The sequence below is a fragment of the Pleurodeles waltl genome, chromosome 4_2 (assembly GCF_031143425.1).
Source record: "Pleurodeles waltl isolate 20211129_DDA chromosome 4_2, aPleWal1.hap1.20221129, whole genome shotgun sequence".
NCBI lineage: Eukaryota > Metazoa > Chordata > Amphibia > Caudata > Salamandridae > Pleurodeles > Pleurodeles waltl.
In genome coordinates, this window is record NC_090443.1 from 724243555 (window position 1) to 724271109 (window position 27555).

General features: G+C 44.4%; 1 protein-coding gene across 11 annotated transcripts in view; it reads right to left on the bottom strand.

Annotated features, from left to right (window-relative positions):
• The window catches only part of ZNF644 (zinc finger protein 644), a 641487-nt gene that overhangs the window by 327974 nt on the left and 285958 nt on the right, over positions 1–27555 (bottom strand). For all 11 annotated transcript variants that reach the window (XM_069232338.1, XM_069232341.1, XM_069232340.1 and 8 more), the window contains one exon: positions 22975–25973. In XM_069232338.1, coding sequence (XP_069088439.1) covers positions 22975–25954 — 2980 coding nt within the window. In that variant the 5' untranslated portion in view covers positions 25955–25973. The remainder of the gene's footprint in view (positions 1–22974; positions 25974–27555) is intronic.

Here is a 27555-nt window from a genome sequence, read left to right on the forward strand (position 1 = left end):
GAGGAGTTTGTTTGTTTTTACCACACCCTATACACTCCAGAAACAACTGAGGACATCGGGCGTTTGGACGCCTTTCTGGAGAGGGCGAATATACCATGCCTTTCGGATGAAGGTAGAGCGCTTCTGGAGGGAGTCATCAGCAAGGAAGAGATACAACAAGCGATAGCCAACCTCCCATACCACAAGGCACCCTGGGAGGATGGGTTCACATCCGAATTCTATAAATGGACGGGAGCTGATACTGTAGATGCCTCATACGAGGCGTTTCAGGGGACTGACCAGATGGGCTCCTTACATCTTCGTTCTAACAAAGCCTCCATCTCAGTTCTACCCAAGCCGGCCAAAGACCCTCTTCTATGCAGTAGCTATCATCCCATATCTCTCATCAATGGAGATATCAAGATCCTGGCAGCGACCTTGGCATCCCGCCTTAAGAAGGTCATCCTCTCTCTGGTTCACCATACTCAAGTTGGCTTTGTACTGGGCCGCAGATCAAGAAATCACCTACGCACGCTACTCCATGCCATCTGGACAGTGCGGGATTCACAGGAGGCCCTTGCCCTTTCCTTGGATGCCGAGAAGGCGTTTGATCGAATAGAGTGGTGGTACCTGTTTGAAATACTAAAACGTTTTGGTCTAGGATCTAGTTTTATCGGCAGAGTACGATTGCTGTACGACTCCCCGATAGCCCAGTTAAACTGTGGCGGGTTTCTGTCAGACTTCTTCTCGGTCAACAGGGGGAAGAATCAGGGCTGCCCCTAATCTCCATTATTGTTTCTCCTAGCGGTAGAACCTTTAGCAGCAGTAATTCACAGCTCCAATCTTCTCTCCGGAATCTCGGTTCCGGGCGGCAGCTCCGTCATTTATTTATATGCCGATGATATTTTACTCACTCTTACTGACCTGTCCAACTCCCTCCCAGCCCTCAGAGTTATCTTAATGGAATTTGTACATCTTTCGGGCTATTGAATCAATTGGGATAAGAGTGAGGCGCTACCATTATCCCCTGTAACAGTAAGCGCTTCAGTTCAGGAATTTTCAGTCAAATGGTAACATTCACGTCTTCGTTATTTGGGTATTGACATTAACACAGGTTTAGATAAAATGGTGACAGACAATCTAGATCCCTTGATTAGCAATATGAAGTGGGATTTCGAGAAATTGTCTCATTTGGGCCTTTCTATGTGGGGCAGAGTGCAGGTGGTACGAATGGTGACCTTACCACGATTTCTATACATCTTGGGCATGCTACCATTGCAGATACCCTTGTCTCTCCTCCGAGAGATAGGTCATTGCATCCGGGCTTTTGTTTGGGGATCCATGTGCCCACGATTGCCTAGATCCGCCTTGCTCGCCAGACGTGAATATAGGGGTTTGAGTCTCCTCTCAGTGGAACACTATGCCTTAGCATTACATCTCTCACAGATGGTCGTTTTACTACCAGGAGTGCGGGATCCACCGCTCTGGGTGGAAGCAGAACAGACGCTCTTGTGTTCCGCATCAGGACTCCAGGTGCTCTATAATGCAGGTTCGGGACCCAATAGAACAATCAATCCCATGATTGGGCAATGCGAAATGCATGGCGGCAGACACATCGTTTACTGGGTGTGTACCCCCAAATACATAATAGGGCACCACTGTGAGGCAATAAAGGGTTTCGGATCGGGGGTAAGACTATTTTTCGGAGGGAATGGTGTTTCAAAGGTCTATGCGGGTGGATCAGCTCCTAACGGAGGGCAGATGGATGTTATTCTCGGAACTCAAAGAGGAATTTGATCTCCTCGATCATTACTCATGGCGCTTTATACAGCTTAGACATTGTCTGGTGAGATGGATGTCTAGGTTACCCCTCCCACGTCGACTTCCTTCATCCCCGATACTTCAATATCTTGAAACCTGGGATTGCAGACATTGTTGAACAGACACCTCTTCTCACTCCCCCTCCTCATCTCTCTCAAGAATAAATGGCAAGCGCGCTTGCAGGTCGAATACGAACTAGAGGATTGGGCAGACTTAATCGAGGCCAGAGACTGCGGAGCACGGGAGGCCCGCTTGAAGTTCAGTCTTTTTAAAACGTTATATGATTGGTACTGGACCCCCAGAAACTGCGTACTGCAGGGTTATTACCTCATGCCTCCTGCTGGAGGTGCCCTCACGCACGTTGTGATCTGCCACATATTCTACATGACTGCCCGGCTATTCAGCCTTTTTGGCGATCAGTGGGGTCACCCTTAGAGATGTGTTACCCTTACCGTCTTCCCCTCCCCTCCTACTGCTACATGATACCAGAGAGCTCCTCGACCTCTCCCGACCACGTCGTCGTTTATTGCACACCGCACTGGCCACAGCAAAGGTATGTATCCTTAGGCATTGGCGGGCAGCCGCCGCTCCCTCACATGGGGAATGGATCACTGCAATGTATCAGGCAGCATCCCACGAACGACTTATATATGCTTTACAGGATAAAACAGACGTATTTTTGCAAACGTGGTCGCCCTTTCTCTCTGTGCCAGTAAGCTGAACACTTCCTACGGAAGTTGCAATACAACTAATTGGGTAGAATTCCGATTATCTGGTATACTTCCAATCATATACCATCGGTGTGGTGTTGTACCTTTTTGCTTTGTACCGGTCTTAGCTGAGTACAAACATATACCCGCATTTGCTCCCTGTCCGGTCTTATCATGAAAGCACCATCCACTTACCACCATCTTCCCCCCTCCTTCTCTTTACTTCTCCATTCTCTTCGTTTCTTTCCTTTCATTATTTTCTCGACTCAGTCTTCTTCATGCTCTCGTCAGCTCCTCTTTTCCTTCTTTTCTTTGTCTACTACTATCCTCCCTCCCTCCTTTGTGCTAATTTTACCTCCCCTCGGTCACTCTCACCGTTATTATCATTATCATTCCCAATTTCTTTTTCATTCCTATCCCCAATGTCTTTGCCCTCTTTTTTTTTAATCTTATTCTTATTCGCACTTCTCCTTCTGCTCCCCTCCTCTACTGTTTCTCACACTGACACTCTCCCCCTTTTTCCTCCTCTTTTGGCTCCTCTTTTGCTACCAACCCATAATTATTATGTTTTTGTTTCCTTTTTTTCCTCTCTCTTCTATGTGCTTTCCTGGTCTTCTATATTATTTTTTCTTTAGATACCCCGCTCCAATTTTGACCTTCCCCATATTAATTTCAGAGACATCTACCCTTCCTACTCACATCACTCTCACTGGGGCACTAGTCCACCTCTGTCCCCCCCCCCCCCTTTTTCTCCATGTCCCCCTCCGGGTCCTTCCTTCCCCATTTCGAGGGTAGGATGCTGCCCCCCCTTCAAGGCCACCTGAGACACCGTTTTCCACCTTAACGTTGTCTTTCTTTCACACCTCGTCCCCCTCATGTGACATCATAGTGCTTCCCGTCCCTTTAAGACACTTAATGATGGGACTTTGAGGTGTGGCAGGCCAATTGGTTTCGTTGGGAGTATCTATATACGTGTCCTTTATTGGGGCCGGAGGAGGGACAGAGGGGGAATGTTAGAAAGTCAGTATGTTATGATGTTAGAATATTTTTATGTTATTATAAGTATTGTGGTCATGCATCATTATTTTTGTATTATTATATCACTGTGTCCCTGTTTTATTGTGTTGGGGTGCTGCACTACTGTACAATCATATTATTGGACCATGGTTATTTTCTTTCTTCTCTCTTTACTTTATTTGCGTAGTTGCTGTATGTTTTAAACGGAGACACTTCGCTAACCTGCATGACATTTTCTACATGGTTCTACCACAAGATGTATGATGTGCACTAATCTTGATGACATATCACCTGCCGTTCGTATGTTGTTTTCGAATATATGTTGTTTTGGAATCTGAAAATAAAAAAGTACAACACAACACACACAAAAAAAAAAATGTAACTTATGATTGTAAATTCCTCACTCTTATTTACAGAATCAGCATTTATGGAACTTTATAATGTGCAGTTAATGATGGTGGAAATCTAAAGTAGGCAGATTCTCCAACACAGTGAACATAGGACTGTGGGGGGCTGGAAAACGAAAACATGGAGGTTTCAGTGGACGAGGCATGGTATGATTTGAAATGCTGAAGTCAGTTGACAGCTAAACATTTTGCACGCACTTCACAACCTTGAATGCAAATTTAATGTTTAGCTCTGAGGGACTGAAGTAAGTACCTTTCTGTGGTAGTAGAAAGAACACATCCATTACTTTATTACTTTCTAAGGGAAATATTTTCTTTAGAAGGCAAATATTTTCCCTATGGACGAAAAATATAAATTAAAATGCAGATTTCTGCATCATTTACTTTTCTGGCTTCTTCACCTCACTGAAATCCGTATGAGTAAATATGAAATGTTGGACACTTCTGGACTGAGTCATCTTGGTATTCTTTTCAATTCCTCCAAAAGAGAGCTATTTACTCCGACATATGAGAAAATCCGACAGGAGAAGATTTATGACTTTTTGAGGCCCAACTTTGTGAGCTGAACCCCATGTTATTGTAGTAGACTGTGTTGTGTCTGAGGAAGGTTTGTGCCGGTGCGTCCCTAGTCTGGTGATCTATTAGTTATAATTGGTTACTTTTTGGCTGCAGTGGAGAAAGGTACCAGTGTGTGGTCAGTAGATGTAAGGGAGAAGGTGTGTATTTAGAGGGCCTGTGTCTGTTTTGCCTGGACTATTTCTCAGTTTGCTCGTGCTTGGAAACACATATCCTATGGAAAAACTGGAGAATGCCACATTACAGGTCAGTTACAGATATTAATCAAGCCTGAAGATAGACACACACATATAAGCCGCATAACGCAACAGGAGGAGCCAGGTAAAAATAAAAAAAAATAATAACTCACCTTGCCTCCATCCCTGCCGCCTTGCGCTCCTCTCCGCTTGGAGTCCCAGCATTCACTGCTAGTGGGACACAGGCTCCCCCTCCAATCCTGGTGCTGCTTTCATGCAAAACCTTGCTCAAAAGCAGCGCCAGGATTGGTCTGAGCACACAGCCCTGGGTTCTTTGCAGTTTAAGTGCGCATATGTGTTTGGCCGGCCTGAGATGGCTGGCCAAACACACATGCGCACCTAGGTGCACACTCCCCTCCTCCCACCTCCTTTTGCCCTGCTCCACCCCTCCCTGTACTGCTGGCTGAGCCAGAAGCAGACAAATAAAATGATCTATTGTTTTATTTGTCTGCTTCTGGCAGAGCCAGTGGTGCGGCGCTCCTTTGCCCCACACACACACATATATATATATATATATATATATACACACACACACACACACATATATATTTAACATCAATATCTGTTGAGATCGCTGTGTTTCTTCTGATGCTAGGAGCTTTAACGTTTCCCAATCTTCCTGCAGTAGGATGAAGGGAATTTACATGGAAAATCTCCAGCACCCCACAACATCAATGCAGCAGTATTGGAACCCACTGTATTGTAGGCTTTATACAGCAGTTACTACCGCTGTGTGGGGTGCCGAAGCAATTGAAGACATTAACTTTGCTCCTGGAGGAGTGGCTAGCACAGACTACATAAAAAAGTACCCTGAAAAGGTCAAGCAGATATTCATCGATTGATGCTTGGTGGCAGAACTAAACATAGGTACATAAAAATGTACATTCTGCAGTTTGGGGCAGTCAAAAATCGCGAGGTCAATAAAAAAAAAAAAATGAAAAAATATAAATCCATATCATGAACATGCAGCCCTGCCAAGTACCACGCATGAGGCGTTAGTCTAATGCATTTTAGTGTTATGGTCTGCATCACCGCACTGAAATATATTATCACGCATTATAGCCCTTCCTCAGCTGTCAAGCGGAGCGCTGCTATAAGGCACCATCATGATTGTAGGCTGCAGTGGCTGAGTGCGGTGCGTGCTCCTCGAGTTCAGGCAGGCTAAGGGGGTTGTCATAATATCTGCTTGCAGCCCTGCAAGTACTCTGTTACAATGTATGTGAGACATCCCCAGGCCTGACAAAGGTGCATAACTGATGTCACAGTCAGTGCCCAATGGTGAGACTATGCTAAGGTGAGGATGAGTCACAGTTTTGGCTTTGCTGCTTGGGCAAATCAGAAAGGTGCGCAGCTGCAGCTCCTCCGACCTCGCCACACAAACGCCATGGTAACCTACAGTGCTGGCTAGCTGGCTGCTGAAAGCTCTCGTTGCCGCTGGTAGTAATTATGGAATCATCTTCCTGCCTGCCACCGCGCCTGGCGACTCAACCTCACCCCAGACCCACAAGGCTGACTGTGAGTCAGTGAGGCAGGGTGAGACCAGAAAGAGTCGCCATGAACAACTAGTGCAGCGGTAGCAGCTCAGCTGGTCGCCGGGTCGCTCACGGCACCACCGCAACAGTTAAGTAACTAGCTGCACATGATCCTGCGACCGGGACCTGACCCTAGCCCACCAAGCTGCTCAGAGTCATGATGATCAACACTAAGTAAGTGACTCAGCAAGCGTTGCTGTAATAAGGTATTCTAAGTAAACACTTCTGTGCCAAATAACGCAATGTTAAATTAAACTGGTTGGTTGTAGACTTGTACAACTCTCAGGTTATAGCAGGCTGCGCACAGGACCCCATGCCAGGCATCCGCTCAGCTATTAAATTTTATACTGCTCAGTGTCAGTTCCTTTTTAAAGTTAAAAAGCGTCCTGGCAGCCTGTGACCCAGGCGCATTGCTTGATTGTTGCTAACGAGAAAGTGCCACTCAGTTGTTGAAATATCACTCATAATTATACTGAAATTATGAAAATGTCACACATAGCAATCTGAAACCTTGGCAGCTATGAACATGCCGACATGTGCATAACTCATTGTGCTGACAACGACGAACAAGTTACTTACCTTTGGTAATGCTTTTTCTGGTGGATACAGTAGATACCTGTGGATTCCTCACCTTATGAATTCTCCCAATGCGCCAGCATTCGGCTGAAACTTTCTTCCAAGCTCTTCACGTCGATGAGGATATCACAATTGCACAGCTCCGCACACAACTCCATCTGACGTGAACGTGGCAATAAGAGGTCCTCGCCGGCGTGCTTACGTCAAGTTCCTTTTTTTCCGTGCATTTGATGCTAACGGTTTTCTCCTAGCTCTCGTACAGCTACTGTTTCGAAGGTGTCTTATTGTACTTGTTTCAATGTCTTCGCCTAAGAAATCCGTTTTTAAGCATTGTCGTGAGTGTGGGTTCGTATGTCAGTCACGGACCCTCTTGAAGACTTTGTGGTGTCTGAGTTCAGATCATGACGTGGAAGGGTGTTTGTCTTGCCAGAGGATGAATCCAAAGGCTTTAAAAGAGAGGCTAAGCTTTTCTTAGCAAAAGCGAAGAGAGGACACAAGAGTCATCAGAGGTCCAAGACAAGGGACTATTCATCTCATAAGTCGTCGAGATCACACAAGAAGCGGCGCCGGCACGATTCTCGACGCTATTCTTCTAGAGATGAGTCTCGGTCTCCTTCGAGATGACGTCGCACGGCGTGGGAGGTAAGTCCTGCTGTTACTCCCCAACCTCAGAGTCCTCAGGCTTCTCCGGCGCATTCAATGATTGAGGTGGTCAAGTCCCCAGCGAGTCCTCCAACTCACTTTTCACCTGTGTTGGTTCAGGAGCCGGTGGTTTCAGATCCGACCCAAGCGCCGCAAGACGAACACATGTTTCCTGCCTTCCCGACTCCAGGAGCGGATCTGGCGACTTTTCTAAATGCTATGTTCAGCATTTTTAATAAAGCTATTGCCCCTGCTGGTGCACTGGCTGGTCCCACGGGTCCATTAGCGTTCTCCTTGGATTCGCCGGCTCCATATAAGTCAGCTCCGTTTGTGCCTTTCTATCAGGTTGAGGGTGCTGGTTCGGCGCCAATGACGTCGCCTCAAATGATGCAGACGGCCCTTATGGGTCCCGGTCGGGACGGAGTGTAACTCCTTCATTTCCTGTGCCACGTCCATCTATCTTGAAGCCGGCATCGTCGACGTCAGCTAACTCTGTTGACGCCGAGGTTGGAGGCCAGGCTGAGATCGAGGAGGAGAGCAATGAGGCTCTTGGAAGAGCAAGAATTCCAGCAACAGTTATTGGAGGAAGGAGAGATTTGTGAGCCCTTGGGAGAGTTTCAGGGTATAGACTCCGCTAGTGGACTGGATACCTCCGCTAAGTGGGATCTTTCGACCACGGGTGAATTTACGGAGGAGGCAGCTTCCTATAACACTGTCATAAAGAAAGCTGCAGAATTTTTGGAGCTTCCATTGCTACCTTCGGAAGTAAAGAAACATTTTTATAGAGGTATTGCATCCTTCCTCCACTTCGGCGGAGCCACTGCTCTCTTTCAATGATGCTCTTACTGAGCCTATTTTGGACATTTGGAGAAAGCCTGTTACGTCTTCAGCGGAGTCCAGGACTGTAGCAAGGAGGTACAGGGTTGTTCCTGGGGAGACAGGATTTTTATCCCAACATCTGACTCCTGAGAGCTTGGTGGCCCAGGCTTTTTGTTCTGCTTGTTCTGCACCTGGTTCATTTCCTGCTACTCCATCGGACAGGGAGTCCAAGAGGATGGAGCAAGCAGGCAAAAAGACTTTCTCCTCTTGTAGTATGGCCCTAAAATCAGTCAATGCTACCTGTGTGCTGGGTAGGTATGTTCATGCCCTGATGGACATGGCTAGAGCTGTGGTGCCTAACTTGCCTCAGGATATGCAGGGTCAGTTTGCCAAGCTACTTTTGGACATCCAAGCGGCGGCTAAACCGATCATCCAGCCTGGTCTGGATGTAGCTGACTCAGTAGCCAGGCCAATGGGTACTTTGGTGGCCACCATGAGACATGCATGGCTAAGGTCTTCTGGGTTTTCAACGGATGTCCAGGCAAGTTTATTGGACCTCCCGTTTTACTGCGAAAAGTTGTTTGGGTCCAAGGCAGACTCTGCTTCAGAACGTTTCAAAGACCGCAGGGCCACTGAGAGATCTTTGTGGCTACAGGCTTCTGCATCTGCTCCCTTCAGATCCTTTCGGAGATTTAGGGGGTTTGGCCATGGATCCGCTTATCATGGAAGGCCTTAGTCCAGCACTCAACAGCCTGCCAACCCTCTCTATAGATCTTTTAGAGGGCGGGGTAGGGTTAGGACACAAGGAGCCACCCTGCCTCATCCTCTTCCTCTGGGGGAACACAACAAGGAAAGCAGCCCTAGTTTTCCATCAATCTTAAGTCAAGCTTCTCAAGTAGGGGGCAGGATATTTCATTTTCTACACAAGTCGGAGTTAGTCACATCGGACTCTTTGGTACTAAGTATTGTGGGGAAAGGTTATGCCCTTCCTTTTTGGGAGTTTCCCACTCCCATCCCTCCCAGTCATTCGTTTTGGTCAGAAGATCATCTTCTGCTGCTGCAGCAGGAGGGTCAAGTCCTTTTATCAAAAGGTGCAGTGGAGTTGGTTCCAAAGCAGGAAAGGGGTCAGGGTTGCTATTCGAGATATTCCCTGATTCCCAAGAAGGATAGTCGATTGAGACCCATTCTGGACCTGAGGATTTAGAATCGGTTCCTCAAGCAGGAGAAATTCAAAATGCTGACTCTAGCGCAAGAGTTTCTGGCATTGAACAAGGAGGATTGGATGGTGTCCGTCGACTTGCAGGATGCTTATTTTCATATCCCCATTCTGAAGTCACATAGGAAGTATCTCCCGTTTGTGGTAGGGTTGCAACATTATCAGTTTGCGGTCCTTCCTTTTGGTCCTACTTCCGCACCTCGAGTCTTCATGAAGGTGATGGCGGTGGTTGCAGCAAACCTCAGAAGGAAAGAGTAGCTGTTTTCCCTTACCTGGACGATTGGCTGATAAAAGCCAAGTCCCCAGAGATTGTGCTGCATCACCTGCAAATGACAACACAGTTGTTGTTCAACCTGGGCTTTACGGTAAACGTGCCTAAGTCTCACCTGGAGCCCTCTCAGCGCCTCCTGTTCATAAGGGCAGTAATGGGTACAGGACATTCAGGCGTTGATTCCAATGTTTCAAAATGGAGCAGTTGTTCCAGTCCTCAAGGTCCTACGTCTGCTCGGTCTGTTCGCTTCTTGCATGCTGTTGGTCGCCCATGCACGTTGGCACATTTGGGCTCTCCAGTGGTGCCTCCGCAAGCAGTGGTTTCAACACAAATGGAATCTTGAGGAGTCGATAACTATCACTAGAGACGCTACAGTGGATCTACGATGGGCTGTGGGCACCAACCTTTCCCAAGGAAGGCAGTTTTGTCTACTACCTCCAGTGGCCACGGTCCTAACGGCTGCTTCCACTCTAGGGTGGGGAGTTCATCAGGGGGACCTGGAGATCAAAGGTCATTGGTCTCCAGTGGAACAGATGTTTCACATCAATCTGTTAGAATTACGAGCGATACGTCTGGCTCTCAAGGCCTTCCTCCCGTCCTTTCGTGGTTGGTCAGTTCAAGTCTTGACGGACAACACTATGGCGATGTGGTACATCAACAAGCATGGAGGAGTAGGGTGGTACCTTCTCTGCAGAGAGGTTCTGCAGCGCTGGTCCTGGGCGCAGGACCATCGGATTTGCATTGTAGCAAACCATCTGGCAGGGGTTCTCAATGTACGTGCGCACAGCCTTAGTCCGCATTTCTCTGCCGATCACAAGTGGCGTCTCCATCCAGACCTGGTTCTTCATATCTTCTGGATGTGGGGTTTTCCACAGATAGACCTGTTTGCCACTCTGGAGAATGTGCACTGCCTGTCGTTCTGCAGCCTTCAGTATCCGGTGCATGGAGCATTGGGGGACGCGTTTCAGATGTCTTGGTATGGCCAGTTACTTAACGCGTTTCCCCCCATACCCTTGATTCCACTGGTTCTGAGGAAGATTCGCCAAGACTGGGCCCAAGTCATTTTAATAGCTCTCACCTTCTCAAACTCTCATTGTGCCCTCCACTCTGTTTCCCTCACAGGGCAGACCTCTCGCAGTTGCAGGGACAGGTTCTACACCCCCACCTCCAGAGCCTGCAACTATATGCCTAGAGATTGAACGGGGCAATCAGAGTTCTTTTTCTCTCCCTCCAAAAATGGTGGATGTTATTTTATCGGACAGGCGACACTCCACCAAAACTGTCTATGCCAAAAGATGGCCAAAATGTGTTACTTGGTGTAGAGAGCGGGAAATTGATCCCTTAAAGGCCCATTTATCTGATGTTCTGCTGTTTGCCCTTTCTTTAGCACAGAAGGGTTGTGCAGTTGCAACTGTGAAAGGTTACTTATCAGCGCTGTTAGCCTTTCTGTGCCTTCCTGATCAACCTTCCTTGTTTAAATCTCCTATAGTTGTCAGGTTCTTGAGAGGCCTGACTAACAAGTTTCCTCCCGCTCTGTTTCTCATGCTTCATTGGTTCTAACTTTTTTAATTGGTTCACCATTTGAGTCTATGCATTCTTGTTCATTGAGGCGGTTAGTCTTGAAAACAGTCTTCCTCATAGCTATCACGTCTGCTAGGAGTGTGAGTGAGCTCCAGGCTCTTAGTGTCAAACCTCCCTTTACATCCTTTTATGCTGACAAGGTGGTGTTGAGAACCAGGGCGGCTTTCCTTCCTAATGTTGTCACTCCCTTCCATAGGGGCAGTCTATTACTCTTTCATCCTTCTACCCTCCTCCCCACCCTTCAAAGGAGGAAGAAAGACTTCATCGACTAGACCGAAGAAGAGCTCTGAGTTTTTATATTGAAAGAACAAAAGACTTTTGTGTGGATGACCAACTCTTCGTTGGATATGTGGGCAAGATGAAAGGCAATGCTGTCCATAAGAGAACCATATCCAGGTGGGTTATTCTTTGCATAAAGATCTGTTATTCACTGGCAAAGAAGGTTCCTCTTGAGGGTATTAGAGCCCATTCCACTAGGGCTAAGTCTGCCACTTCGGTCTTGGCTAGAGGTGTACCAGTGGTGGATATTTATTATTATGTTACTCACTGCAAGTATAATCCAGAAAAAAAGGAATCAATTGTTACCATTAACCATGGCTTTGATTAGGCAATTCAATCTAGACGATTGAAAATAAAAACAAAATTTCAAGCCTTGGCTGATAGAAATAAAAGTGACCCTATACATATTTTTTATGAACCTAGACTTTCAATACGTTGGACACGAAAAAAATCAGATGGAAAACACCACCATTGCAGAATCTTCTACCCAATTGTTAAGCCGTGCTTAACAAGATAATTAAAATTAACCAGTAAAAATATCAAACGTCAACTCTAGCTCAGACAAAGAATAGGGTAGAGTGTAAGAGGAAGAAAAATGGAAATCTGCAGATGCAATGAGGCAAGGTCAAAGCAGACAATGCAAGGTAGTATTCCGCATTGTAAGCTTCTAGTAACTTGCAGTGTAGTATTAAAAAAGACTGAGTGGGGTTTCAGAAGAAAAAAAATCAACAGCAAACATGGAGGAGTCAGAAGATTCAATCCGCAAGTTGGATTTTGTACCACAGGGTACCCACTATAAGCCAGGCCAGCCTCCTACAATTTGGCCTTACGAATAACATTTGTTTGAAATGTTACTTTGTTTTCTAACAATAAAATAATAATGCAAGTATGCGCCCAGATCAAATGGATGAAGGAGCTTAAAGGGAGCAAACGTGTTTAAAATAGCCCAGTATGAAGATGCACATGTCGATTATAAGTGACCACTGAAAAGTAACCAGACAAAAACAAAAACAGCACAATTTTAAGACACTGCCTCCTACTTGCTCAGTTACAACTGAATGGCGATGCATGCTAATTTCAGCAAGACCACAGAAAACGTAGGAAGTACTCACCATAGTGGCTACTGCACTGCTATTCCTAAATCAACCTTCCTACAAACATGCGGCATGACAAGGCCACCATGCTGTATCACAGACCTACTTTGGTAAAACATGAATTGAGTTAATAAACTTGTAACCCGAGTGCATGTAGTGCCCTACCATGTCCAGCTCCAATTTCGCATGTGTACCCACATTTTTTGTCTTCACTCAATTTCTTTCGAATAACAAAGTCCTAGAGGCGTCAAAGAGTGTTTTGGGGGGTAGTAAAGCTGTTGTAAAAAGTGGGGTTATCAGAACAAGAGTGCAGAAAGATTACAAGGTCCTTATCTGAGAAAAGGAACAAGAGGCACTTTGTAGGACCAGTGAAGTTAGCACTCAGACTCACCTGAATCCTAGTGCTAACACAATCACGACTCCTATATTTTTGGAATGGACTGGGAAGAAAAGGCATTATGATGCAGGGTTTCCACGGAGAAGCTATAAGACATATACAACATAGTAGCACATCGTGCCACATAATTCAGAAGGTTTGCAGTGACCTGCACAGTAAGAGTCCCCAGGCCAAACAAGATGTTGTCGCAGAAAGGCAGTACTTTATGTTGACAGCGCTCAAACACTCTTACGAGACCAACACATATACTGCCCACTACAGTCTTTGCTGCTCTCCGTCACTGCTAGGAGTTCAATTCACAATAGATGTTGGTAATTAATCATATCTTTAAATCTGTCTCTTCCTTTCTCTGGTAAGACCACTGTATGACCAATTCACTCTACTGAGATCTAGTGTTACCAAGCTACATTCAAGTTACAAAAAAATCTTTTAGTACACATACTGCAGGTAACTATTGCTTTCAAATGATCAGGATCCCACATTAAAGCATAAATGCCAAAGAGGGGAAATATAACTTGAATATACAAGGTATCATTTATGAACAAGTTTACTTACCTTTGTTAATGTTCTTTCTGGTTAATACCCTATTAATATGAGGGGATAGCCTTGAATGGAACTGTGTCCAAAACTGCCCCTATAAAGGGAACCCTCTATGTAATCTGCATTTAGGACTTTGGCTTGTTGTATGAAACCCCCTGGAATGACAGAAAGGCGACCACAATCTGCAGGTTACCCTCGAATGACTGCAGCAAGCTGAACATCACCAGTCATTGAGGTGCACCAATAATTATAGTTTTGTGGACACTAATAAATAATGAGTAGCATCCCCTGCCCTTCTTTACGTCAGGAATGCTAGATATAGTCCCTTTGGATAGTAGTGACAGAACGTCCTGTACAAAGATGGAGGTGTAATCCATTGAAGTTTCAACAAAAACCAGTGTGATAGTGTTAGGAGTGGATGCAAAAGGAGTGAATGCAAAGGGGAGGGCATAACCTCGCTAAATGATCTTCAGCACTCACCAATCTGAATTTATAGCACGTCAGCTGGGCAGAACAAAAAACTCTGCTCATAGCAATTCAAGCTAGTGGAGACTGTATTCCAAATGTATTAATGGTGGAACAGTAGGAACTGTATTGTGGTCCACATTGCTAGTAGAAGATTGAACTACCAAGCTCTCAGGAGTTCGTTCAGTCAAAATGCCTGCTCTTAGAGGGCAAACTATGACATGTAGCTGCTGGGGAAGTTGAACATGGCTTGGACCAAGTCCCCATCAAGGTTTCCATCCGGGCCTCTTTAAATGGCAGAAAGGGCTCTGAAGTAGCAGGCACAGAATGCAGGATTTGTCAGTAGGTTCACCTTATTCTCTATAGTAGGCAGATGTAGGGTTAACACTTCTGCTGCTCTGCGAATTACTACAATGAAAAAAGGGGAAGCCCTGGTGGAGAGTCCACGTGAGTATCTGAGGAACTAGAATTTCCATTACCCAGGAGTTCCATTAACACCGAAGTGTGACCATGACATTCTGTAGATCTAAATATAGGCAAGCATCAGTGTAATAAGGGGAGAGCATTTTGTCCACCTTGTCATGCGGACCAATTGAGAACAATTGGAAGGTGCCAGGATCAGACCCAAACAAGCCCACTATAACACTAGAATCACAGAAAAGGCTGGACTCACCCAAAATTGGGGCTCCACCTTTGGTAATTTCACAGCAAGAATTAGGCCTGGAGTGGGCTGATGTCAGCTTCGGGCCAGACTGGGATATCAGAATTGTATCTGGCATCAGTGCCAATGGGTTTGGGGTCTACGCTGGGGAGTAAACAACGGCTCTGGCACAAGAGTGGAAGCATGATTGACGCTGGCAGAGAGCAGACAGAGGCCCAATGGGGTCAGTTGGCAGTGGGGGTCGAACTTGATGGCAGGAGCCTGACTGGCGACCATTATAACTCCTGGGGCCACAAGGTTCTTAAAGGTAGCCATCATCACCCTCAAATGTTGCAATATTTCCTTCCAAAAGGCCTCTATCGGTTTTGGGAATGATGAAGGCCCAGGGAACTAACTATGAGCCAGGACTAGCCTCGGAACAGTCGCACTACGGCAGCGGAGTAGAGCCCTTTGAGTGCCAACTACACAATATTTCCCAAGAGCAGGTGTGGCAAAATGGGGTGGAAATGACTAAAACCAGGCTAACTAAATAGCTGCACTGTCCAGCCAGACCTAAAGGGAAAAGTTTGTCTTACCTAGATAGGCCATTAGTTTAAGAATTTATAACAGCCATGCACTGATATTAATTATATTTCGTCATTCACAAGCATACTACTTTGATAGTCATTTAGAATATGTAGGAAGCTGTAAACAATCCAGTGAAATGTGTGGAAAGTGGTTTTGAGTGCATTTAACGCTTTTGCTGCTAGACCTCCTACCTGCCATTCTAAACCTTTTTTTGGCGACCCGAGGTAGTTAGTGCTTAGGCCTCCATTATTTTTTGTCAACTTTAGAAAAAAGGATACAAATTTGGCAAGGATAGATAAACATCCTAGGGATTCTAGAGGTACCCAGGGTTTGTGGTTTCCCCTGGAAGGGACTGAGAAATTAGCCAAAAAATAGCTACATTTTGTTTTTAGGGGGAAAATGTGAAAAAAGTGCTGCAGGAAAAAAGTGTCTCTTTTGCCCTGCAAATGGCTTCTTTGATTCAGAAAACCACAATTTCTAACATAGTTTTGTCATTTTTCTGGGAGATAGCCCATTTTTCCTATTTTTATGTGCTTTCAACTAACCATCTTCCAGTTCGTGGAGTAAACGGGTGTGAAACCCATGTTGGATCCCAGAAAGCTATACATTTCTCAAAACTAGACAAAAATCTGAATTCTGCAAGGGGTCATTTGCATGGATCCTTCAAGTTTTTCTCAAAGAAACTAAGTGTTGAACTAAAAAAAAAAAATTAGAGGTTTGCAGGGCATTTTGGGTAAGAAAATGGTGAGGGATGAATGCAAAGCACACCACTCTGGACTACCGCAGACGTCTAGTTTTCAGAGCTGTGTCTGGTAGGTTTTTCCAAGTGGCAGCCTACCCAAGCCCAAGCCCAAAAAATGCAGCTGTTCATCATTGCAAGTGGGATGATATTGGGAATAAGCCAAACTCTCCTGGACCATTTGTAAAAAAAAAACAATACCCAAAGGAATCAAATATCCTTTTGCTTGCCATTGGGATGAGATTCTTTAGTCTGCACGGGAGCAGAAAGACTGTTTCCCCATTTTTTGAGGGGGTGGGGAGAACTAGCAGTAAGAGTGCTTCCTTTTTTGGTGTTTGGGGGAGGGGGGGTGATTACATGGGCATGCTGGGCATCCCCAGCCCACAAATAAAGTAATCTCTGGTGTCTAGTGGGCTTTCTGGCTAGGCAGCCCCCACCCTACAAACAAAAAAATAATCCCTGGTGTTTAGTGGGTTTACACCCCACCACCCCTGTGTGTGTGTGTGTGTGGGGGGGGGGGGGGGAAGGGGGGGGGGGGGCGGTGGTAGATAGTGGTAATTGCTGCAACCTCCACTCCCACTTCTCCCCAGAGGGAGTCTTTTCCCCTTTTTTGGGGGTGGTCACAGCCATGCCCATGCTGGGCAGCCCCAAACCCTATAAATATTCACTGCCAAATATGGTGAGCGGCCCTTGCCTAAAGGGCCACTCCCTGCAACAATAACAAATCCTTGGTGTCTAGTGGAGTGGATATCTGCGTGGGGAATCACCCTCCTTGGGAGATCCCCATGCAGAGATTCACTTGGGAAAGGTACCATGGGAAAGGGAAGATTCGCCCCTTTCAAACAATACCTCTTCTGTGTGCTTCGGTGCTTGGGGGGCTGAGACATGCCCTGAGCACCGAAGAAGTGAAAGTTAAATTAGCCAATGTAATGACGTCAGCGCACTATGCGCGTTAATTATCATAACATTGGAGAAAAAAATGCCTCAGGCGGTTGGGGTATGCTAGCTCCAATTCTGTATTGAGAATAGCTCCTAGAGTATGTGGAGGGATGGTAATGAGCACCAGACAATAACCTTGTAGGATAAGAGAAAAGACCCTTTGGTCCATGGTGATGTTGACCCATTCTAAATAAATGTTTGGGAGGCATCCCCCGACAGGTATGGAATGTGCAGAGGGAAGATGGAAGTAGTCCCTGCTTCGACGTAAAGGAAGAGCCTTGGAAGGTGGTGCTCTTACCTCTGCCCTTATTGTTGCCTCTGTAGGGCCCCTTATAGAAACCTCTGAAATAGGAGGGTAGAGGCTGTATGGATTGGGAATTAGATGCCTTGGAGGATGTGGCTCTGTAGGCTACTCTGAAAGTGGGGCAACGAAAAGTGCTCCTTAGTGTGGGGGATTGGAGAGCATCCATGTCCTTTGCTGTATTTGTGTCCTTTTTTACCTTCTCAAGGGTAGTATCCACTTGTGGGCCCAAAAGATGCTCCTTATCAAAGGGCATAGTAAGGACCGCTTGCTGTACTTCTGGTTTGAAACCAGAGCGGCGGAGCCACACGTGCCTTCTTAGTAGGACACTTTTATTGATCCCATGTGCAGTTGTATCTGTAAAGAATTATTTGAGGTTGTTTGACCTTCAGCAACAATTTGTTGCCCTCTTTTGCAGTGCTCATCTGGGAGAAATTGGAGGAGCTCCTCCATTTCATCTCAGTGAGCCCAGTCATATCTAGCCAGTAACGCTGGTAAGAAGTAGTGTCCTTTGGTGGTGAGAGGCGTGCAGGGTATAAGTCCGGGTCATTGGACAAGATGGGGTCAGGGCCATAAGTGTCCAAGGGATCTGGGTCATGCTGTGCCCCACCCAAATCTTCCACAACATATAAAGAGGATCCTTGAGGGGTATAATCTACTGGAGTAAGGGAGGCAGGCGAATGAGGAGGAGAGGAAGGTGGAGGAGGGGGACAAGATACATCAGGAGGAGGAAGAGGAGGAGGTGGAAAATGCCTGCTAGATGGGCAGCTGGCCTTTTCATTGGTGCTTTTCTTTGGAGGTGGAGAGGTGTCCAGGGCTTCTTGAAAAAACAATTTCTTCTTTAGCCGTACAGGAGAAGCAATAATGAGTCCTGTACCCTCCTGTATATGGAGGCGGCACTGACGAGCGCCCATAGTCTCTCAAATAGGCTCCACGAGAGAAGGTGTAGCTGACGACTGACTGGAGTTTCTGCTCCGAGGTTTTTAGGTCTGTGGATTTCGGCAGTGAAGGATTCGGTAAGTGTGATTTCATCAGCACTGACGTGGAGGCGGTCGGCTCGGAAACGAAGTTCACACCGAGATAGAAACTATGTCTCAGGTAGAGGTGCGAGGGGTCGAAGATTAAGACAATAGCTTTGTCCTGGCTGTTTTCGGAGCAGACCTGGAGAGTGGGGCAGCCAAAACTGATTTTTGGATCCAGGCATGGCCTGGTGGCAGTGGCGGACAAGCGACCTCCAGAACGTTATTTTTTCCCCTCACAGTCTTGGAGTGGGTGGGAGGGGCCACAGAACTCACGGGCTGTGCAGATGTTACCTTGTGGCTTTCGATGTCTGACTGCACATCGGAGTCACAGAAGTCCTGGAAAGAGAAGGCATCTATCGTTTGTTCTGGTTCCTCTTGGGCGTGTTCCTCCCCAAAGATATCTGGGGTGTTATCCAGATCCTTGGGCGCTATTTCCAGTCGACGCGTCCTTCGATCCCAAAGCATTTTCTTTGACCCGAAAGATCTGCAGCCGTCACAGGTAACTTCCTGGTAATTGGGGGAGAGGCACAGGTTACACACTAGATGTTGGTCAGTGACTGGAAAACTAAGAGTGGCACCGAGGACAGAAACAAGACAGTGTTCATTCCATCAGCTTGGCATAGTTGGCGCGTGGTGAGGTAGGCCTGAGGTGGGCGAAGATACTCCGGAGGGCACGTGGTTGGTGTCCAGACTGATGATTCAAGACGAGCACTTAGATAGGAATGGGTGAGTGAAAACAATACCGTTGAAGAAGTGAAGACAGGAAGAAGGTTTTGAACCGGAGCAAAAACACACGTCGAAAACAGTCTAACAAAAAAGTCGATGCCGATGCGCACCAAGAGCAGGAGTCACTCGATCCCATGACCCAAAACATTTTTTCAAAGAAAAAAAAATTGCACAGCTCCGGATCCAACACTAGATGGCAGGAATATGCAGTGGATGTGTATCTGCAGTCACACATGCCATTGAACACACCATTCTCTCAAGAAGTGCTGTCTTATGGTATTTATGAAGTTGGTAATAGAAAGACAGAGGGGAGGAGGCTGTGACTCCAATACAGCAACACATTCCTCATGACTGCCCTCCTCACATCTGTGCTGCTGCCAGAGAAGAAAATACCATAATTATATAGAAGACATATAATGGCAGTGGCATATGGTTAAACTTAAGGTCAAGCTTTGACGTAACACAACAGCTAAACTTGACAAAGAGCTCTGACTCAAGCAACTTGATAAATGAATGATTACAGCTTTTGTAAGATAAGCACCTACTCTGTAGCAGCATACAACTTCTGCCCAATCAATACACATACTCCTGTCTATTGACTTGGACAGTCAAAACCCCTCTCTGAAGTACACCACCACTATTTCAAGTTGATCACATTAGATTGTCCTGTGGAGAGCAGGCCAGTTAAGGAGCAGGTGGACAAGAAATGGGAGCTAGATAGTTTTCCCATTCTGATCCCTTGACTTGGTCATCCTGTAAATCACCTTCTCCTCAGTCATTATTTGAATATACATCTTGCAAACTTTCCCAATATTACTTGCTGTAGGAGTAAAATCTTGAAGATGAACTCTTTTATGAAGAAAATTAAGCAGAACTCAAGGAGACTCCCATCAAGCGACATGCACTTGAACATCTGAATGGTAGCCCCCAGGGTTAAGAAGGTCCTGTAGCCCGAATGGCTGAAGTTTAGTTCTTTTTGAACAATGTGAATTGTCCACTAGATATATCGCTTTACAGACTGTTTGACATATGTATAACACAGTACTACTTTATAATTATAGCGTGGGAGACTCCCACTTCAACGGTGGGGAATGATTCAAACATGTGAATCCTTGAAAGATCTAATACTGGAGCATGTAGTTTGACACCCCAGACTGTAAGAGAACAAAAACCTCTAGAAATCCATCACATTATATCTGTGGGCGGACCTGTCGCTAGAGCTGCAGTTATAAAGCAATAGTGAGGGGCAGATTAACTGGCTTCATCTAACAGCAGACAACTGTCCATGTAGCATATAGGTGTGCTCCAACCCACCTTAAAGGGCATTTCTATGTTCTTTCTTACAAGTCATGAGATAGCATTTACAAAACAGCTGTCTATCTTTTTTACTGGGGGTTATCAGACTTGACTGTAGGCACTGAAAGAGTAGCTAAAAGCATGTACCACGAGGTGTAGGTGGGTCCATCAAATTTCTATGGAAACCATTTTTAAAAAGTGAACAATTTGGCATCAGTGATCCTCTTTGGAAATATATCTATAGTGAGTGGGTGTGAGAGCAGTGAACAACAACATAATTTCCAATGAATGTTTGTGCATTGGGAGAATTCATAAGGTGAGGAATCTACAGGTAGTTGTAACCATCAGAAACCATGTTTAAGGATCATTGGATGAGGAGGATGTAAAAGCTATAATAAGTTGAAGGTATTGAGGCTAAGGTAATTTACAAGTAAAGAATACAATGATGGGCTACTGGGTGCCGCAGAATACTTGCCAATGAAAAGATTGCCAAAGTAGATACAGGCGCTGTAGTGACAGTCAAGCAAGCATAGCTAAAGGGGACTGAGGCAAAGACATAATGATAGAACGAAAAAACACGACATGAACATTCTCATTACAATACTGAGGCTATGAGAACAGAGTTTAAGGAATCTTGTGAGTTGTGAGGCTGGGGGTGATCATCTGTGCCGGTACTCAAGCCTCAGGAGGTGGAATTTGAGGACAGACTTGAAGACATGAACGGAGAGTTTTATCCAGAGTTTTGAGGATAGGGCATTTTAGAAGGGTAGCTGGGGTAGTTGGAAAGATCTAAACTTAGAAAGATGCATTGGTTTGGGTAGAGATTGGAAATGGCTGGTTAGGAACAGAGCGCATTATGTGTCACACTGTTTTCATCGATTTAGGGACCACGGTGGAATGAACTGCGTTATAAACTAAGTTAAACGTTGTAGACAGTACCCTGTGTTTGGCTGGCAGGTTGGTTTGGTATCCATAGTGAAAAGTGGGAAGAGGTAAAAGAGCATGCATGTGAATTTTATGTAGAGGGAGAAGAGTGATGACTACATAAAGAAGTCCATTTGGAGTGTGATTCTGACTGGTTCAGCTTGCACACAATTAGGATATTAATCAGGTAATTGGTAGTTTGGAAGTGGAGGTGCAGATGGATTTTCCAGATATTTCTTTGCTGAACAGGATCTCTAAGGAAGATGTAAATGAATCCAGTTATATTCTAGAATAATAAGACCTGTGTTGCAACCACGCATCAACAAAATAGTCTGAAGCAATTAGGCATGACATTATTTGTGGCCATCTTCCTATAAGCTAGTAGCTACTGGCCTCTGTAGATGTTGCTTCACAGCACCTAACACAAATGGTAGCATTATGCCGTAAGAATATTTATTGGATTACAACTAGTACAGTTACACTCCTCGGATGTGCTTCACAGAGAGTAAAATAAGTATTGGCAGTTTCTATGAAGCAAAAAATTAGGTTGTGGTCATGTGAACAAAAGCAATGAACATTATGCATTTTGATACAGGAATATTGGCAATTCAAAAATGTAATTATAATGTGAAATCCACATTGACAAAGTCAAAAACTGAATAAAAGATGCAAAAAGAAAGGAAGTGCTATTAAAGCCAACATTCACATGAAAAATGATGCTGCTAATACGAAGTTTGGAGACTTCCCACCTTCTTAAAATCAGAAATAGAATTTTGAGGACTCCTTTCAGAGAGGGAGGGTGTCATTATAGCAGACTGGGGGCAGAAGAGAGGTCGGCATACAGGATACAGGAATGAGTTGAGGGGGTTTAAAATAATGAGCCACCTGGTTATTGTGATTTTAGAGACTATTCAATTGTTAAAAGTTAACAACAACAACCTCTACATAGTTTGTTGGCGCCCCTCAATTGAAAAGGTGTATTGAAATAAACATTTACATCTAGAAAACCCTACGTTTTCGGAGATAAGGCAAAGTGGAGTCTAGTTAGGAGGGCACCTGTACACATTCAAAATACCACAGGGCATAAATGAAGCGCAAATAAGAATTTTTCAAATGTGGTCTGGTCTGCTTTTGAACAAGGGGACAATAAATAAAGCTGGATGTGAGGGTTGGGGGGAGGGGGGGAGCTCAACATGTTGGGTATCTGCATGGTTGAGAAAACAAGAAGCGCCACTCAATAACAATAGTCAAAAAAACTGAGCAAATAAAAAAAAAAAAGACTTGTACTTGTGGAAGAAACAATATGAATTCTCTATTAAAGATGGATACTAGGAGCTTAATTGTTTAGAACAAGCAAGTGATGTTTTAGACGGACTGAAAGATTCACAGGAAAACATTTTTATGTATTTATTTACACAATATTAGAATGAGCAACTCTGAAAGGGCAATATGGCTTATGGTGCCAGCATACGCACATATATGTACTCTACAAACATTACTTCTGTCAAATCAACTACCTTGATTCTTGCTTGCTAGTCACAAACATGGAATAAAACCACCAATACATTTGTCTATTTGGAAACAACGACAGGTGTTGCATAAAAAAACAACCATGTAATTGGCTAGTTTTATCAAACGTACCTTTTCTAATTCGTTTAATGGGTGTTCCAACTCTTTTAAAATGCTGCATTTTGTCATTTGTCGCTATCTGCTCTGGAGACACTACATGTCGAGCTTCATAGGTTAATCCCGCTCTGTGCAGATGTCCACGAACATGATTTGATAAACCAACACCAGTTTCAAAAATTGCAGGGCAATAGGGACAATTCTTTTTTTCAAGAGACAAATCTGACCAATCAAAAATTGAGTTATGGTTTGGCAACGCAGTTTCTGCATTTTCCGATTGTTCGCCCTCGTGTAATGCACGAACAAATCTGCCTTCCGCATCATGATCATAATACTCAAAATAAAAATCATCTTTATTCTGAGAGCTCACGTTGGTTTCATGATCCGCACGTTGGTCCTTCAATTTGGTTTTAAACAGAGGAAGCAAATTAGTTTTTGACGCACTATTTTTGTAGGTTTCATTCTCAGTGGCCTTAGAAGCATAATCAGAGAGTTCCACATTATCCCACGAACTTTCATCCTCTGTGTCATAATTATCCTTTTTTCCTGATGGGTCAACTTTTTGTAGTACAACAACTGTCATGTCATTAAGAAAATCCGAATAACTGTCTAACTCATCTTCAGTATCTAGATTTTCTGTTTTAATGTTCTGAATAGAAACACGTCGATCTTTAGAAAAATCTGCCTTTTTTGTATTAGGATTATAAGAATCTAGAATAATACCATTGTTTTGCTTATTACCCTGTGGGGGAAATAAATGTACAGAATTTACAGGCCTCCCCTCTTCTTTTTTCAAATGGAAATCATATAGGTGACTCGGGCTTTTAGTCATACCATGCTGATCTCGTTTATGCAAGTAGGCACTACTCAATCTGAGATCCGATTTTTGCTTTTCAATTTGATTAAAATACCTAGGTTTTTGGTCATTTTTTATTAAAAGTGATTTATTTGGAGAAGTATGTGGAAAGTATCTCTCTTCCTGCGAAGTTTCCTTCCTGGTCTTTTGAATGAATTTGTTTTGCATTTTGTGCAATTTTGTAAAACTGCTGAGTTGGGAAGCTGATCCAAATGCTCTTTTGAGGTCTTGTTTTGAAACAGAATTCTTTGGAAATGCAGTCTGTTTCAAAAACTGCTTAGTCTGGTTCCCGAAATCTAAGAGCTCGCTGGTTATGTCACTTTCTCTGTTCTCTATTATAACATGATTGTTAAATTGATCCATACTTGATGCAGGGTGCAAGTATTCCATGTGTTTCTTTAAAATACTTCTTGCAGAAGTAGTAAAGGGACAAAGCCTGCACATAAATGCAGGAGTCGTTTTTGACGGCAGCAAAAACGTTGACTTTTCTAAAACGTTTTTTTGAGTTTTTCTTTGGGACAATTCGTTGCTAAGCACTGAACTGTGTACAGATGTTCCATGGACAATGCTTCGATGATACCCAAGTTCATTTTCTGTTATTGCCATGAAGTTGCATTCCTCACAACAGTAGTACTGTTTGTCCTTCTCATGGGTTTTTGCATGCTGAACAAATGTTTTGGGACAATTAGTACCAAACACACATTGTGGGCACTGAAATCTCGCACCCCTCCCTTCGTCCTGTAGTTCTTTTAATTCTCGAATTTCTTCCATCAATTTCTGCCTTCTTTCTTGATGAATAACCATATGCTTAAGAAGAGAATTACGATCTCGAAATGTCCTTCCACATTCCTTACAAGCGTAAGGTCGTGGAATATTTAGATGTCGAAAGTGACTATTACCTTCCAAATGATACATCATGTGCCTATGCAGATGTTTTTTTTCTCGAAAATTCACATTGCATTTGGTGCACGGGTAAAAAGAGGGTTCTTGGTCACCACTGTTAGCAGAAACATAAAAGGGATGGTCACCTTCATTAAAGGTATTTGAAGGAAAATCATTAGCATGGATAAGCGATGCATCATCAATAAAACTAATGGGACTGAACATGTAGTCCTCAAATTCATCTACTGTTTCATCTGGGAAGCATTCTCCAGAATCATCAAATATTGGTTCAGATTTTAGTTTGCTTAAAGTGTAGCTTTGTGCCATATCCAACTGCTGTTCATCACTCAGATTCGAACTCTCAACATCCATTAGTTGCAGTTTCTCTGGACTATCATTTAAATCATTATAGGATTCCTCAGGAAAATATCGAGTAATTTTGCTAACATCCATTTTTCTCTTCCTCCGTTTTTCTGTCCTAACTACACACTGAATTGGAGGCTTATCTGCTGCTTCATCATTCACAGGAAGTTGCATAACCTCTTCTTGGGGATCTTGATGTGAACCATCATTTTCAGAAATGGAAGTGGCTGTAGCCTCAGGAACTCTTGCTGGTGACTTGTCGCCTTTCTCACCTTCCTCTTTTACAAGCTCCACTTTGGTATCCTGGCATAGCTCTATTTGAGGTTTAAGTGAACCACCTGTTTTCAAATTATCACCCATATCTTTCTCACAACTAGAAAATGAATCAGAGGTAGGCAATTTGTTTATGGAATGGGACAGGATGTTTGTATTTGGTAGATCTGGTAAAGAAAATAATACTTGATTTGATATTTGTGGCTGATCTGACGTAGGTTGGACGAGTTCATGTGAATCTGTGCGCTGACCAGAGGATTGTCCAGTAGTTAATGAAACACTCTCTGCATTCACGCTCGAAGTTGGTAAAGCAGAGTGTGAAACTGGTCCATTAACAGTTCCTTTAGGTAAGGCGAGGTTTTCACTTGACACAGTGGGAGCACCAGCATGTATAAATAGAGTAGATGGGATTTCGCTTAAGGCTTTCTCAGATTTGTCTCTTGGTAATTCTTCAAGCAGAGTTAAGGTATGGTCTTTGTGAAATGATGTTTGACTTGCTTCAGGGTTGCTAGGTAGCATGCTATGTGGCTCAACAGGGTTGAAGTCGTTGTTATCCAGAACGCTTTGTTTAGCACCAGTAATAGTAGCATTTATTTTCACTTCCTCCATGTTGTCGGTCATCAGGTTAAATGCATTTACTCTAAAAAGAAGAAGAAAAGAGTTACCTCATAACAGGTTTTACTTCGCAAATTCGAATTTACATTTTAAATCACATAAGGAGCACAGTAAAAAATAAGCAGCACTCATTTAAGCATTATATTTTCTTTAAAATACTTTATGCGCCAAACAAAATATGCATATGGCTCAAGTGCATAGATTACCACAACAGCACAAGTTACTCATTTTCATCATCAATTAGGCTAAACAACTGGACTGTATGTGCCCTAAAAGCATTACTGTAAAATGGCATACTCAGTTCAGTACCAGACAGCACAATAACATAACATTTAGCTGTGAATATACACCAAGTAGTTGTTCAACAATAGTGTGGGTAGGGGAGATGCACAAGGCGATACGGTGGTACAGTAGCAGGAGGGCTGTTCAAATCTCCGGCCGATGTTGCAAGAGCAGGAGTGAAAACAATTTTCTTTCTCCTTCATAATGACAGTGTCAACATGCAGTAAATCTGCCAGTAGCTGTGGGCAGCATCCGCTCATTTCCACAGCAAAAGTGGAGGCCATCCGCTCGCCCTCGAACTGGGAATTTCTTACTTGTGACACATGAAGGGGTAGTAATGGTACTGGTGTTTCATGAGAGAATGACTTGTTATGGATCCGAGTGTGGCCTCCAAACATTGCTTGTGACCTAAAAAGAGCAGTGAGCAACACATTTCGGAGGCAAAAATGAGATCACACTCAGTAGATTCACCTGCAATTACATTCCTACAGCCTGCGGTCCTGTGCTACTGGACATATTGACAGTCAACTAAACAATTTACATGGTTCTCTAGGACACGTTGTGAGCAGGTTCCTCTCCTAGATAGTGGCACTGTAAGAAGGAATTTTATAATGACAATATTGTTATCGGCATCTGGCATGCCTAGATAGGTAATGACAGGGAGTGAAGTATGATCCTGGCTAAATCTTGGAACCCACTCATCGCCAGCCTCATGTCTTAAGGACAGTATCTTTAGTAGGTATCGGCCTGAGGCCTCTGTCTTCTTGGGCACTGGGAAGTAAAGAGAATAAAATCCAGTTTCTCTCTCTTTCAGAGGCACTAACTCTGCGGCCTATTATTCCAGTCGGGAAGGACCTCTTTTGAAGACTAGAGTACGAGACTTGAAGCACAATTTGAAGAAGGGGGTTATCTGACAGGGAAGATAGAAAGGGAAAGTCATGGCCTCAGAGTATCAGCTGGATGGCCGAGTGACCCGTAGTAATCTCTATCAGACCCTCCTGGAGACAAAATAGAAGTCCCACCTTCTCCTGGAAGATGGTGATGAGAAGGGGATTAGACGCAACAACGATTGCAGAGGAAGAAGGGGCCTGGATCTGCTGCAGATACCTTATAGCTCCACCCCTACTTCGAAAGTAGTGATATCCCCTGAGTGGTTGATGATGATGGCACTGCACAGCCCTAGAGTAACAACCAAACTACTGACAGTGTAGTGCAATTGCCATGCCTAGGAGGGGAAGTCATACGCTCAAGTTGTCTTGCTCACGAAATAGCAGTTCTCCATTAAAGTGCATATTATCCATAAGAGCGGCCTGGACATACCCCCA